The 15,879-nt window shown below is 39.2% G+C and overlaps 2 protein-coding genes across 2 annotated transcripts in view; both read right to left on the bottom strand.

Moving 5' to 3' along the window:
* smc1b (structural maintenance of chromosomes 1B) overlaps positions 1-5,671 on the bottom strand; it is a 12,936-nt gene extending 7,265 nt beyond the window's left edge. Inside the window, exons 1-9 of the mRNA XM_031867269.1 lie at positions 5,563-5,671; positions 4,780-4,968; positions 4,224-4,336; positions 3,586-3,789; positions 2,898-3,136; positions 2,446-2,704; positions 1,319-1,459; positions 960-1,042; positions 596-803 (exon numbers count right to left, since the gene is read on the bottom strand). Coding sequence (XP_031723129.1) covers positions 596-803; positions 960-1,042; positions 1,319-1,459; positions 2,446-2,704; positions 2,898-3,136; positions 3,586-3,789; positions 4,224-4,336; positions 4,780-4,968; positions 5,563-5,671 — 1,545 coding nt within the window. The remainder of the gene's footprint in view (positions 1-595; positions 804-959; positions 1,043-1,318; positions 1,460-2,445; positions 2,705-2,897; positions 3,137-3,585; positions 3,790-4,223; positions 4,337-4,779; positions 4,969-5,562) is intronic.
* Positions 5,672-7,708: 2,037 nt separating this feature from the next.
* Positions 7,709-15,003, bottom strand: cpa4 (carboxypeptidase A4). The gene is made up of 11 exons (XM_031864197.1): positions 14,901-15,003; positions 14,089-14,170; positions 13,051-13,185; positions 12,861-12,959; positions 12,235-12,336; positions 12,047-12,148; positions 11,267-11,377; positions 10,965-11,055; positions 9,928-10,127; positions 8,930-9,014; positions 7,709-8,018 (listed from the first exon to the last, which is right to left on the bottom strand). The coding sequence occupies exons 1-11, from the start codon at positions 14,963-14,965 to the stop codon at positions 7,831-7,833; spliced, it is 1,260 nt and encodes a 419-aa protein (XP_031720057.1). The 5' UTR covers positions 14,966-15,003; the 3' UTR covers positions 7,709-7,830.
* Positions 15,004-15,879: the final 876 nt, after the last annotated feature.

The raw sequence follows: 15,879 nt of genomic DNA, 5'->3' as shown, positions 1-15,879 counted from the left end.
TATATATATATATACTCATAATATACATTATGAGTGGCACATAAAAAAAGCCCACAGTGAGTATGAAGACAGACGAGGGACTTGAAATGATTAAATTCTAAATGACCTCCCACTAAAGTGGTTTATCGCTACTGTATATTTTAAAGATGCTTGAAGGAAAAATGTCTTTTGATTCATAGGGATAATATGGAGGGTTTCATCATCATCTTCCAGGAAAGTGAATTGGACATGAGGGGTGTTTGAGATCAAGGAGTTGACCGATCTTACTGTCAGCGCTGTGCACTGCAGCGCTCTCCAAGGTGCTGATCCTGCTGCTGGGAGCAGGAACTTCCGGCCAATAACTCACCGTAACTGAGAGGCAACATTTCGCCTTCCTGGTGAGTTACGTGAACAACGAGCGCTTCATTGACAGAAAAAAACTAGTTTGTCAGCTGGAGAAGATTTAGAGGCAGCAGTTAGTTAGATAGACGTTTTTGGTTTCGTGCTTTTTATTTTTCCATGACAAATAATTCCTTTAATGCGTCTTCAGTCTCCTGCATCTCACTGCAGACCCGTACTCTCTTAGCTCTGCTCGTTGTGCTCGTCCGTCTCTTACCACTGTTTCAGGGAAGAGTCTGTGGAGCTTCTCCAGCAGCTCTTTGCGCCGCTGCTGGGATCGGCTCTCCTGGCTGTCCAGATGTGCGTTCCCCAGCTCCTCCAGGACCTCGCCCAGCTCCTGCTTCAGCTCCTCGCTGCGCTGGCGGCCTCGCTGCAGCTCCGCACTGAGGCTCTCCTCCAGCTCACGGCACTTTTCAAGGGACGACCTGAAACATGCAGATATTCTATGAAGTTTGCCGGGATTCCATCTGCGATTGTTACATCGTCATTTCAGGAAATATATAATTTGTAATTGATAAATAACCATGCAGTTCAATCAACAGCACCCTGACAGTCATTATTAAGGCGAGCACATGTCGTACTTGCAGGACTTGGTGTACTCCTCCAGCGTCTCTGCTCTGCGTAACAAATCTTCCAGCTGAGTCTGGTTGTTCCTGATGGCGACCTACAACAGATGACGTTCAAAGAGAAATTAAAGCCACTGTAATTATTTTAATGTTTTGATTCACTCTCACTGCTCTTGTGCTGGGTAACAACCTGCTCGGCACCAAACGGTAGACAGACAAAGTTAGCAAAAATAGCTGGGGGACATAGTGGAGAATTTAGCAGCAAAAAAAGCCAGATATTTCCCCGAGGAGACCAAAAACAGAGCTAAAAGAGAGTGATTATTGGATTTACAGCTGTTTAATCCCAGGTCATTAACATGTGCCACTGACAGTACCTCCACTTCCTTCTTACGGCGCTGGTCGAAAGCCATCTTCTCGTTGTCTGCTCTCACCTCCCAGTACAGTTTATCTGCCTGCTGGCTGAGGACAGCCCCCTGCTTTTGGGTCAGCTCCTTCAGCTCTTTGTATCGCTCGAGCTGTCGCAGAAAATAAAGAGAAAGTCACGATTCTTGAGATTTGTGAATTTCCACAATTCTTGTACGAAACAAAACAATGAATGTTCTTCAACATGCACTCCTTTATTACCGCTTGCATTCTGTTTTTGGGAACTTATTAATAATCCCTGATGATATGCCTGACGTTTCTTGCCAAAAACAGAATTTTACAAGATTACATTTAAACACAATAATAACATTATAATTTACCAGTGCCCAATACTCATTTTTACTGAATAGCACTTGAAAGCATCAAGTAACACGATGCAAACCCCCTACGTTAACTGTTAGCTCCTGTATTTAGCCAAGCAGTACTTCACTAGCTCACCTCCTGCTGATTTCAACACGGATCTGTTGTTCCTCTGTAGCTACGGTACCTTTTCAGAACTGACTTGGTAACGAGACATCTCTAGCAGACATCTATGCTAAAATACAGTGAGGCAGTTATGACACTGTCATTGGGATCTAACGGTATTGGTTAATTGTTATTAACCAAAACTTAGGAAAAAAACACTGATTTACAATTTTTGATTCATGGCTGTTTAATATGCATTCATTTGCAAGATAAGCATTGGTGGTTAGATTAGATTAAATCATATATATGTTGTGGATATTCAACATTCTATTCAAGATAAACTAATCAGAACAAAACCCCCAAATGTCTGATGTATATATAATATTATAATATATATAATCTGAACTAAAGTGTGGCCTTAAAACATGACCTATCAGTGCATCTCTGCCATGGAGTTGAATGATGTTATCCAAACTCATTATGTGTAAGTCTCCTCTGTACTGTAGACAGTGTATATAAGTAACGCATTGAAGATTTGCACCTACAGTCCAGTTTATTATTATGTTGAGAATATATGCTGCACAAAACAAAACATTTACAACCCTGACCTTTATCCTCTGATATTCGACATCATGTTAACGGACAGGAAAGGAGTTTTCTGACACAGACTCACCTGATCGTCATCCAGCTCGATGTCTCTCTCCATGGAGGCGCCCTTCTTCTTCTGCTGCTTCTCATAGATCCTCCAGGTCCTCTCCAGCTCACAGATCTCCTGCCTTTCCTCTGCTAGCTCCTGCTCTTTAATAGCAATCAGCTTCTGACTCTTCCTCAATGCTTCATGGACCTCCTCCGCCTTCTTCATGTGATGGGAGGTGTTAACTTTGGCTTTGATGTACTGGGATCGAGACTGAGACAGGACATGCTCCTGGGCGCTGAGCGACAGAGTGAGAGAGGACCTAAGTTAATTTATTAAGTTAAACATTGACAGCTTGTCTTTAATACATCCCTACATGTGGAAACAAAACAGCTGGTGAGGGTCAAATTAAATGTATCCTTCAACTTACTTTAGGATATTTTCTGATATACTGGTTAATAATTTTCAAATCCACACAAACACACACGTACCGGATCTCCTTCTCTATGTGCTGCTGCTCTCTGGTGAGACGTCCGTGTTCCTTCTTGTCGGTTTTGAACGTCTGCTCTTCCTTCACCAGTATGTTGTTCTTAGCAGCTGCAGCCAGCTGTTTCTCCCCCAGGGTGTCGCTGAGAGCATTGATGCCCTTCTCATTCCAGTAGAGCTCAGACAGGCTCAGCTGCAGGCGGTTTTGGTGAAGGTTGTCCACCAGCTCCTGGTACTTCTGGGCCTGGAAAGGTGGGGGGTGGGCTAGGGTTAGGTCATGGTGTCACCTTTTGTATGTAGAAGAGAGTCCAATACGATGAAAGCCTTTGAGGAACGATCATCCCCCGATATGAGAGCAGGTTTGTCACCCCACCTTAGTATGTCAAAACAGCTACAGACTCTTTTGCCTTGATTCATGCTCGGACGAACTAGCCTGTTTTGTGAGTACCTCCAGTGAACTGAAAACAAGTCATTCCATGAGGAGTGTTGATGTTTGTTGATGCCCTTTTTGTTGTTTTCGGGGAGAAAGTTAAAGCATTAAATAGCACTGTGTCCTCCAGATTGAAAAATGAATAAAAGCTACCGGCTCTCAGCCACACTCTTCATTTGTCTGTGAGTGCTTATCAATGTAGCTGGCAGGTAAAATAACTGCAAGTGTGTGTTGACTTTGGGGATTTGGGTGTGTGACTTTACCTCCATCTTCTCCTGGGACACCTGCTTCCTCTCGACAGTAGCAGATTTCTTCTTGTTGAAGTGAAACTGTGTGTCCTCTTTAGCCTTCAGCAGGGCCTTTTTCTTCATGTCATACTCTGCAGCAAACTCTCTCGACTGACTGATGCACTCAAACATCTTGGTCCTCTCCTTTGGGTCCTTCAGAGCTATGGACTCCACTGCCCCCTGGTGAGAAGAATAATGAGTAACAGACTTGTTTGTAAGGCATTATTACTACCGGCCATTATAATGGCTCGACGGTAAGCCCCTACATAACTCTGTAACAGAAATTAGTGTTTGGGATCGACCCTACAGGGTTAATAAGTTACATCATTTAACTTTAAATAGGGACAATACTGTATATATTCTCCAAAATATAGTAATGTACTATGTATTGTGCTGTCTTGTATTCTGTCTCGTTATCTTTCAATCATGTATTTGTGTGTTTTAGTGCCCATATCAAGTATTCACATCCCTTTACAGTCATTCAGCTACAGTACCCACAATGAATGAAACTTGTCTGGGCAGAGAAGCATGAATATAATGAGTATATTGTATTAGTGAGTACACAACAGCATGTTTTCAAGTGTATGTACACCAATGTTTATAACAGTATTTACCTGGAACACCAGACAGTTTCGGGCTTTGGTCACAATGCCGATCTTCTCCAACTCCTCAATGTATTTGGCCAGTGTGACATGAATACCATTGATGCGATACTCAGAGGAGTCACCTAAAAAACACACAATAACAGGCAGTTATAACATAGATCAAAACTTTGGCAGTAAAACTATTGTCCTTATCTCTACTTGATACAACTGGGAAAATATGCTTTTCATTCTTTTGCAACTGTAAGATCTGTGTAAGATCTGTTTAATGCGAAGTAGAATTAAAATAAAAGCAATTGTGCAGCATGTTAGGTAGTAATCTACCAAACATAGCCGAAAAACAATACATATATTGAGTAACTTTATACACACGTGTGCTTGTGTCATTTAACGCTAAATATGAGTATATTACATATAGGTCGCTTTTCTAGACAACTGTATTGCCTTTAGCCTGCTCTCCATTCAAACACTAGAAGCTTCCTCGATTGTGAACCTGTCATGCACGAGGCAGAATACAAAACTACAAATAATATGTAAATACTCGCTAAGCTAAACTCATTAAACTGACCTGAGATGCTCCGGCAGAAGACGGTCTCCTGGTCCTCGTCGTCACAGTACCGCAAGGCCACACGTGCAGGCTCGAGGACCGGCCGGCCCACATGGGCTCCGTGGATCAGGTCCCTGAGGTGCTTCACCCGTAGAGAGGCGACCCGCTCCGCCATGGCGAAGCTAAGAGCGTCCATCACGTTGGACTTGCCTACAGTGTGATTTTTAAAAAATCATTAGCATATCTCTGAATAACGTAAAGCTAATGGTTTTAGTCGTTGACTTTAATGGTTAAGCTAGCATTAAAGCTAGCTAGCTACGTTTGCTTAATTTAGCCTTAATGTAAGAGGTATTCATTAAGGCTAGCAATTATTTTTTTTTTTTATTAGCTCCAACATTATATTCACTGATTTATGTTATCCTAAAAAGAGTAATATTCCAAACTTTAGAGAATAGGCCAAGTTCGCTAAGTACCATTGTACTTTAGCTAGCAACAACTTTAATATTAATTCAGCTAGGCTAACATGCTAGTAGCATCGACAGCTAACGTTAGCTAGCTACGTTTGCTACGCTAGCCTTTATTTAAGAAGCATTCGTGTTAACACAAATACATGTAGACACATTATGATCTAGTTGTTTTAATTAACTCCAACATCATATTCACTGATTTATTTCATCCTAAAAAGAGTCATATTCCAAACTTTAGAGAATAGGCCAAGTTCGTTAAGTACCATTGTAGCATCGCCAGCTAACGTTAGCTAGCCAGAGAGCTAACAGCTACATTGACTGTAAAGAGTTCACTTACCAGAGCCGTTCGTGCCAATTATACAATTGAATCGCATGAACGGACCGATGACGGTTTTCCCTCGCCATGACTTGAAGTTTTCAATATCAATTTGTTTTAGAAACCCCATTTTAATCCCACTTTGCTGCAGCAAATCAAGCAGCTAACTAATGTTAGTTAGTCAAAGTAGGGAGGAGAGTGAGAGGCGGGAAGAACTACTTTTCACTGTTTTTTTTTTTAGCATATTCCAGATCAGTCTATGTAACATTAATATATTTATCCATGGCCAAACATAAAACAGCCAACATAATGTAATCCTTACTCTAATTTTGACGGTGTTGTAATTAAGGAATACCACTGTATAGGAGTACTCAGTTACAAGTAAAACATTTACTTAAGTAAAAGTATTAGCATCAAAATATACTTCAAGTACTAAAAGTAAAAAATACTCATGATGCAGAATGGCTCATTTCAGAATAACATACATGATAGTAGTGAATTATAATAATTCATGGACTAATATGTTTGTACTTTCATCCATAATAAGAACTCTAAATCTAGATTTGATTATACTTTGTATTAATCATTTTGATCTACAAAGTTAAATTAAATGTGCAGTAAAAAGTACAATATTTCCCTCTGAAAAGTTGTGGAGTAACTAAGTAACTAAGCACATTTACTCAAGTGCTGTATTTAGGTACAATTTTGAGGTACTTGTACTTTACTTGAGTTTTTAATTTTAAATTTTATGCCACTATACATTTTACACAACTACAATAACTTGACAACATTAGTTACTTAGCAGATTTTGATTATTGATTTTTACTCACTGTGATATAATATATATTATTCTGAAATGAGCCAATTTGCATAATGAGTACTTTTACTTTTGGTACTTGTAAAAGTAAAAGATCTGAGTACTCCTTTAATAACAGCCAATTATATTGTTAGCTTTAACATAATGTAATGGAGTAATTAGTTAGAAATCAAAAAAGTTCCAAGTAATTACAACCATTAAGTATTTGGCTGGAAAATTTCGCAAGAAATTTTGACAGTGTGGCTGCTACTGCCTGGACGTTGCAATATATATATATATATATACACCAATATTACCAGTAGTAAGATGTATCATTGAGGTTCATTTGAGATATCGCTTCTATAATTTCTGTGTTTGAGATTCATTCTGTTGGATTGAATCTGGTATTTGTGTTGGACAGCCTTGAACTTGAGAGCAGCTATTGCCCCATAGAAACACATATAATATAATCTATATTTCAGTTTTTATATAATTGTTTTGCACTTCAAATTGATTTGCAACTCTTTTCTATGTTTAAAAGCAAACATTTGATGATATCTCCCTCTGTAATCACAGCCTGAGGTGATTACAGGTGAGTTTTTATGAACTGATGGTGAAAATAGCAAAATAAATTAAAAAAAATAATCAAAAATGTAGTGTGTTTTTCTACTATTTTTCTTTTTACAAACATATGTGTTTTAGGCAAAAGCAGACACACACACACACACACACACAGAGCACTGTGGATGCACCGGAGAGCTAAGCTGAGCAGATCTGACTCTACAGTTCGATAACTTTTTGTGCTGTACACCTCTCTGTTTTAATCTATTACTGACTGACTTCAAACACTTTAAAACCAACAACTATTGATAACGCTGAGAAGCAGAGAGAGAGAGACAGCAACAGAACAGGGAGGGGAGAGACACACAACATAAACAGAGACAACGAGAGAGTCAACTTGAAGACCTCAAGGTAGCGGAGGACAGAAAAGCAGGAGTTGTAGGGAAATGGAGAACAAAGGAAGTAAGAAAATGTGACTTTATAGTGTCTTTTTTAAATATTTTTTTGTTTATTCTATGTATTTACATTGAGAGCAACATAAAAAACTGAGTCAAATTCCTTGTATGCGTACGCATACATGGCCAATAAAGCTGATTCAGATTCTTTTCAAAATAAACCTCCATCTTCACAGGAAGTCTACTGAGTGACAAACGAGTCACACTTCAGGCTGGTTTTATCCAGCAGTCGTAGCTAAACATACAAAAAAAGAATGCTTTGTTGCACCACAGCCACACTGAATACAATGATTCTCTACATGTATCAAGTCAATTGAATTCAGAAAGAATAAAAAGAAGCGCTGAAACACGGACACACGAAATATTCACGACTTTATTGGTCAATATTGAAGTCACGTGTCAAACATCAGCACAGAAAGATGAGAAAGTTGTTCTATGTCAGTTCAAAGTTCAGCCTCTTTCCACAGGTCTCAGCGATCAGTAAGGATGGTCACGGACGTACACCATGATGTGCTTCAGAGCCAGCCACGTCTCAGAGGCGGTGGGGACGATCTGATTGGCTGGCAGGAGGAAACCAAAGCGGCCGGTGTCCCTCAGCTCGAAGGCGAAGGAGTACTTGATGCCGTTGTCGTAGGACCAGTCGATGCTGCCGCCGCTGGCTTGATCTGAGAGGAAGAGGAGGAGGAAGAGGTGAAGGCGTGATGCTAGCAGATCTACTAACCACGGCTTTTTGTCAACATTTGAGTTTTAAAAATCGGATAATATATCAACTGATATTCAAAGATTAGCATTAACACATCAAATGAAAATGACTCCTTGAATTTGTCAAAGAATTATGATCACAAATATACTAAACAGGACTTTTATAGTTGGAAAATAAACTCGTCAGTGCTCTCTGGTGTATGTAAATGATCTAAAACATGTCTTTGGTACATCTGTCCTCTGATTTCTTGTTACTTATTGGCCCATGTGTTTATTTATCTTCAATAATAAACCAATATATCTTATGTATCGGTACGAGTGGCTAGAATCAGGAACCGTTGCTGTATGATTCCCCACTGGGGATTAATAAAGTTTTCTAATCTAATCTAATCTAATATTACTGGTATTTTAGAGGAATTGAAATTTATAATTTCTCTTTAAAGTATATTTATTTATTGTGCCCACTTGTAGCTGTATTTGTTTATTATTATTTGTCATAATTGCAGCTGTGTAACTTTGCCTTTTGAATTTGAGGTAGGGCGGCACATTTAATCTAATATTATTAGTAATCATGATTTTGGCTTTTCCGCAATTCAATGAACATGATTGACTGAGATATTGATGATTAAAATGCGTGTTCTGTATATCAAATGAAGCGCTTTCAGAACTAACAGCCATCCAGCGGGGCGCGATCCAGATGTTTTGGAGTAGTTTACTGTTTATAACCTGTTTCCAAAACAAGGAGACACTGAATTCAGGTGAAGACGACCCTTATTTTGTTATAAAATAATCGTGATTATCATTTCGGCCATAATGGCCCAGCCCTAATTAAAGGTGCTGTGAAGTTGCAAAGACAAAAAGAAAAGTAACTCACAGATGATGTTGCAGATGCTTCCAACCTTGTAGCTGGTGCCATAGAAGGACTTGAGTTCATATGCTGCGGCTCTGCCCAGAGAGTCCTATTAGGAACACAAAAAGGAACATAATACTGTAGTGAGGTACAGTCAGTGGTGGGAGAAGTATTTGGATCCTTTAATTAAGTAAAAGTAGCAGTGCCACTCCGTGAAAATACTCCACTACAAGTAAAATACTACATATAAAACCTTAGAAGAATGTACAGTAAGTGTCAGCAAAATGTACTGAAAATATGAAAAATAAAAGTACTCATTGTGCATTCAAATGTTCCCTGTCAGTGTTTTCCTTCCATATGTGATGTTTCTGAATTAACATTACTGCTGCATCAATGTTCACGGCTGTAGCTGTTTATGGTTGAGCTCATTTTAACTGCATCATATTCTATAAGATCATCATGTGTTTGTAGTGTTGCTGTCCTGTGAGAACCTCGTATCTCTACACAGAAAAACAGCATTTCATAGCTGATCAAAGAGGCTTTTTAAAGAGTTTATTTATCTTAAAAAGTAGGAGGATACCTCTAATTTGCACTTGCCTTAGAGGGCTTTGATACAATCATATGGACTGTTTAGGCAGTTTCTCAATGTTAATATTCACAAAAACATTTTTATTATTATGGAGGATTCCTGTCTGAGTAAAGAGAGATCATTTGTTCATTTGTCATCTGTAGTAGGGATGAGTTTATAATTGGCAAATTCATCAATCCGGGAGCAAATAGTTTGAATTTTCAGCAATAAAACTTTAATTAGACGAGGCATTGTAACCTCAAGTTGTACAGCTAAGACTTTCAAAGTAGTGAAGTTGCTTTTTGTTAATAATCATTAAACTTATTGAAGGATAACAGAGGCAGAAGTTCTCAAATTAGGTTATAATAAAATTCAGCTGCCTCTCTGTTTTAGTTCACAGCTGTCAGATGTATTGTGCTTCCTCATGACTGACTCTTATGTTTTCCCTCCTTACCAGCTCAGCCTGATGGAAGGCGTTCTTGCAGGTGTACCCGTAGGGGTACATGAGCAGCTGGGAGTAGGCGTGGACGGAGATGAAGGCCTTGAAGTTGCCGTGGCTCTGGATCAGGTTCACCACGTTCTTCACCTCAATCTCAGAGTGAGCCGAGGGGCCGTGGTAGGACTCGGAGCAGGGGTTCCTGCTGGCCCCGGGGCCTGGGGGCAGGAGACAAAGAGAAAAGAACAAAATGGACATCATAACACAATACTTAAGAGGGCTCACAGAAATCTACAGTGCAGTGAGTCAGCTGACAGTTTATTAGGGGCAACCAGCTGAAACTGATGCATTTTAATGACAGAATGAGCTCGTGGTCATTCGGGAGGCTGTAGATTGTAGTCGAGGTGTTTCTAATATTTCCACCTTTTCTATTCTGAACAAGGGGTGGACAAAATATTGGAAACATTTCACGGTATAAGGCATTACAATTCAACAGCTCCACATGCTATTAGAGTGCATTAGGTGTACTTAATAAATTGACAATTCAGTGTATATTCACATAGTGTGACACATGTCAAAACTAACATTTTGTTTCACCCAAGACAATTTTTTTATCACTGAAAATTATACCTTAAAAATCACTTAGATATTTCATCATATTTATTTTCAATACATGTTCTTGCATAGAAACAGACAAGTGTTAAGGGGCAGAAACTTCAGATGAAGAGGGTACACATTTTAACCAATAGATATATGTCGCCATGAAACTTCCTCAATTGTTTACCTACATTAGGAAAATACAGTTTTCCAAAAATGTATGTTTAAATTTGCAAATGATGCATTATGTTATCAAATACGTACTAATTTGCATTCATTTCCAGAACAGAAACAGAACGTTCTTTCATTGTGTTGACATATTTGAGTCAAAGATTTGTTTCTATTTATCACTCCGTTAATCAGAAAATACATTTTTGCCATTGAAAATAGAGCTACTGAAGTGGAGATTTCTGGATCAGAGTCTGAGAAAAAACCCATTTCATTTTTTCTATACTGACCACCAAAGCCTGCGTCCCAGTTCCTGTTGGGATCGACTCCGCGGCACACGGAGCCGGAGTTCTTGGAGCGGGTCTTACGCCACATCCGGTCCTGCACGTCAGTACACAGACTCAGTCAGTTAAGCACATAACTGCAAGCATTTTCATGTTTTTCTTAGGATCTAAACTGTAAAAACTGGCTCGTATCAACTGCATCGTCCTCTCAAATAATCCACCTTACATGTACAGAAAAAATCTCAACACTAAAAACAGGAAATAAAATGAAAGAAGTGGCAGCTCCAACATGAGTGACGGTGACGTACGTTGGAGTGGGTGTAAGCGTAGCCGTCAGGGTTGGCCAGGAGCAGCATGTAAATGTCCATGGTGTCCAGGAGGGACGTCAGGGAGGTGTCGGTACCGTAATTAATGGCAATCTAAGCAAGAACAAGGCTTTAATTATGTAGAAATGACATTCTCAATAAAGGAAAGCAATCTTAACGGTCTCATGCAGGTGACAGTTTCTATCCAGAGTTAATAATATCTGTCTTTAGGGTAAGCCAGCTGTCTGTAGCTGTGTATATGTTGTGTGCTTTATGTGATGTTGTGTGATGCTGTTTTTGTTAGTCTGTGTTTGTATTTGTGTCTATCGGACACCCTCGAAAATGAGAAGCTACATCTTAAGGGGCTTTCCTTCAATTAACTAAAATTGACATGTACAGAAAGAAGCAACACAATTTGTTGAGTCCCTTTCTGGGAAAAAAATGTATATATTAATTTCTTGTCAATTTACACATCATTATAAGGAATATATATTATCAGGGCTGTCGCTAAAGATTATTTTCATTATTTATTAATCTGCTGATTCATTTTTTAAAGATTCATAGTTTTTTTAGATTCGTTGTTTTGTCCAACGAACAGTTTAAAAACCCAAAGATATTTAATTTACAATGAAATATGAGCAGGAAAAGCACCTTTAAGGGTTTAAAAGTCCTTTCAGCTCTATTTATCATAAAGAAACTTCTTCCAAATGCACCTCTAAGATCTTATTTTAGATATCTAACACATTCCACTCTATCTTTCTAATCTGGTGGACATGTTGTTACCTTGTTGGCTGTCCACACTCCGGTGGCCGGAGACACCCATTCTCTGGAGTGGATACCAGTGTCCATCCAGATGGCAGGACGATTGTTTCCTCCAGTGCTGAACTATAAGACAACAGAATCATCCCGTTATAAAAGAATGGATGAAAAGATATATCAGTCATACAGGTGAGGATGTGTATGAGTCCCACCTTGAGCACATACATGGGCCTGTCCTCATACGACCTCCCGATCTCCTGCTTGGTGACGAGTTTCGGGTGCTCAGCCACCAGAGTGTCCATCCAGCTGTAGATCTGAACGGGAGACACGTTATCATTCAAATGAGTGATAAAAAACAGAAATACTTCAGGTGTTCACAAGGTTGACTAATCAACAGTTAGTTAAGGAGTTCAAGAAAGGACTGTATTCACATTTACATCACTGTACTTCCCAATAACAATATTTATTAAAAAGAAAATACTTCTGGTCTAATTCGTAATTCTATTATCCTCAAGTTTAGTTTCCCGACGACTTGACAAATTCCAAGATTTATTTTAATTTTAATTTGTATCTGGTGCCTTGATGATCTGACTTCAATCTCTTCCGTACCCAGAAGTATGTAAAGTAGTCATTTTTAGAGGCTTATACTTTTGTACTTTTTCATCAGTAAGAGAGTATTTCCACACTTTTTCACAGTTTTGCTACTTAAATAATCTTCTTCCACCACTGCGTATTTGTCATCAATCAATATTCTGGTAACTCATCTGTGTTTGATATGCAGTGGTAATAAGGTGTTCTCTCGTACTCTGTAGAGTCATGAGTAACTTAAAAACCTCACCGCCTCCAGACGATGATAAGCTTCGAATTTGATGGTCTTGCTGCTGCGCTCCTTCATCTGGTTCTCCACCATCTCGGCTTTCTCCTCATCCAGGAGCTCCTGAATGTGACATGCAGGAGACCTCAGATTCAGTATAGTCCTCAGATTTCTTTAGAGTTAAATACAATCAGGGAGACTTCAGATTACGAACCTGCAGGTTGTCGATGATGACGGAGTAGGGGATGCCGTGGGCGGTGAGGTACTCCGTCACAGAGCTCACACTGGAGCGAGGGACTCGGATGTCGATTGGGAGCTCAGTGGAGACCGGGTGGAGCCAGAAGTCCAGCTGGGATCCGACAGGTTAGAAATCACAGACTGCACTTTGATACTTTCTCAGTGTCTCGTCTCCTCAGAAGAGATCCAGAGAACACATCACTCCAGTTTTAAGTGCCCTTCATTAGGACTGAGCTAAACGTTTATTGTTCATAAAGCTATTGAATGTACCAAGCTGCTGCACATTGTGATGCACTTTGTCAGCTTGCTAAGTAAAAATAAAGATGACACCCAGATTTCTTGTAAACACCCAGATGTGATCCTCTGTGTTTCTTTTTAGCTACTCGTTACTTCCTCACACCATCTTTGTGTTTTTTCTGACTGAGAGAAAAGTGCTTGTACTGTATACCTGTGCAAATACAAATACAGTCACATGAACTTGTTCATCCTATTGCATTATCTTTATCACGGAACTCAAATCTCCAAAACCCATTTTGAGATATTACAGAGTATTAAATCACAAGAAAATGTCCCGGTATGAATCTAAATCAGAGTTCAAGTCAACTAAAACATCTTAAATTCTAATCTGTTGTTGTAAAATCTATTAAAGACATTTTTTTACTGTACTTGCTTGTTTCTAAATCTGCATTAATGTATGACTTGGAGGGGCAGAGAATATTTAACAAACAGAATCAAATAAGAGGAAAGGTTCCTCTCTGGATATGTTTCTTTCTATATTAAAGCGTGCAGCACAAAACATCAGCCGGGCCTCTGAGAGTTTCTGACTTTCTGACTCTGTTAAACTTCAACCCACTGAAAATTCTCAAGTGGATTATTTAAGGTTGAGCTTGATTTGCCTTCTGTATTTCTGGAAGGTTCATGCGAAACTCTTTGGCACAAGCAGCTGAGAAAACTTGAGGTACGTAGGTGTTTGCACAGTGTGTGTGTGTGTGTGTGTGCGTGTGTGTGTGTGTACCTCCCACTCCTGTTGATTCTCCAGAGCCTGCAGGAGTTGCAGCTGTTCCTCAGACTGCACATTGACCCTGATGACCTGATCTCTGGATGGACAAATTAATTTCAGAGTCTGAGCATCATTACTTATATTTTAGGTTTTTAGGCGGTCTACGTGCAGAGTGAGTTCAGCAGTGGAGGAAGATTAAATTCACTGCTGAGCAAAATGAAAAGCAGTTAATGGTGCAGAACAGCTAGTACCCAGACCCGTGACTCCCACTCCGCTCCCTTTAATACGACCGTAATTAGGATTTAATCTTTCTCGAAACAAAAAGCTCAGGCATTTTCTGCCCATTGAATACAAATGTACTTTTTCAACTTGGATAGTTATTTGACTTGCTGATTATAAAGCACCCAAGGGAGGAAAAAACACACATAATCAAGTGTCTAAATACTTAAATTAAATGACAAAGACTGCATATTCTCTTAATAAAATAAACGGAACAGAGTTAATGGACTCTAGAAGTAGATGCTTGAAAATGTAATGTCCAAATGTATTTTATTCTGGTATGAAGGTTCATTATTTTTGTGAGAAAATGTACTTTATGAATCCACAAACACCCGTCACCTCAATCAGATTCCCTTTTCCCTTCAGTAAAGAAAGAGAAAATATGTAGTATTGACGCCCCTGGCTGGCTTTAAATATTATATTAATTAAGTTGATATAAATGAAGAACTTTAATGACTTCTGTGCCAGTCACAGTTCACACAGAGCTATGCATTTCAATATGAAAGCTAAGAAAACAGATGAAAACCACAGCGGACGTCTCTTCTCACCCAATAAAGAGTCTCTCAGCGTTGGCCGCAGCCACGAGCACCAGCAGCAGCCAGAGGCATCTCATCTCGTCTGAACGTCCGGACTGTGAGTTTTGTCCTCAGCGTCTCCCGTCTCTTAAAAACCATCAGCTGACAGGTGGTCTGTTCCCACACAGGAGAGTTGCCTGACTCTGCCGATAAGCACACAAGCACCCCTGTCTGGAAAAAAACAAGTTATTTTGAGTGACAAACCTGCTGATTCAGCTTTGTTTTATCTGTGCGGCGCTCAGCTGCAGATAGTGGTGGATTCCCTTGATTCTCTCCTGACTTTATGTGAAGAAGTTACAAGTGCTGGAAGAATACTTCAGTAAAATCACTAATACCATGCTGTCAAATTTGTCTTTAACAACAGTAAAAGTAAAAGAACTCATTGTGCTGTGAAATGTTCCCTGTCAGTGTTTTACTACCACATCTGATGTTTCTGCATTAATATTACTGCTGCATTAATGTGTATGTTTAATTTGAACTCCTTTATATCCTGTTGGCTAGTTTAATCTATATCAATGCATCATGTTCTATAAGATGATCATGTGTTTGTTTCAGCAAGAGTTTATTAGGTTAAGAAGTAGGGGGATTTTCTCAGCACATAAAGGAACACCTTTGCTTGTAGATTTCAGTGGGCAGGAAATGGATGAAAATCTGTAATCTGAAAAGTAACTAAAGCTCTCAGACAAATATTCCTTTGAGATTTAATGAAGTAAGAAGATGGTTAAAATTTAAACATATAAACTCTGCCTGTTTAAAATGCTGACAGAGCTTTTAATGTGGGTGATACATCTACGGTTGACTCTCCACTACACTAGAAACCGTTTGGGTGTCATGATATGAGTCGGTCAATAATATCAGTTCAGTGATGTAACAAGTAACGTAACTAATTACTTCTAAAACCAGGTAGTAAGTGACGTCATACCGTTACTTTTTAAAAGAGTAAAGTAACTTA

The sequence above is a fragment of the Anarrhichthys ocellatus genome, unplaced genomic scaffold (assembly GCF_004355925.1).
Source record: "Anarrhichthys ocellatus isolate YVR2014 unplaced genomic scaffold, GSC_Weel_1.0 scaffold2, whole genome shotgun sequence".
NCBI classification, from domain to species: domain Eukaryota; kingdom Metazoa; phylum Chordata; class Actinopteri; order Perciformes; family Anarhichadidae; genus Anarrhichthys; species Anarrhichthys ocellatus.
This window is presented reverse-complemented; position numbering and strand designations above follow the sequence as displayed.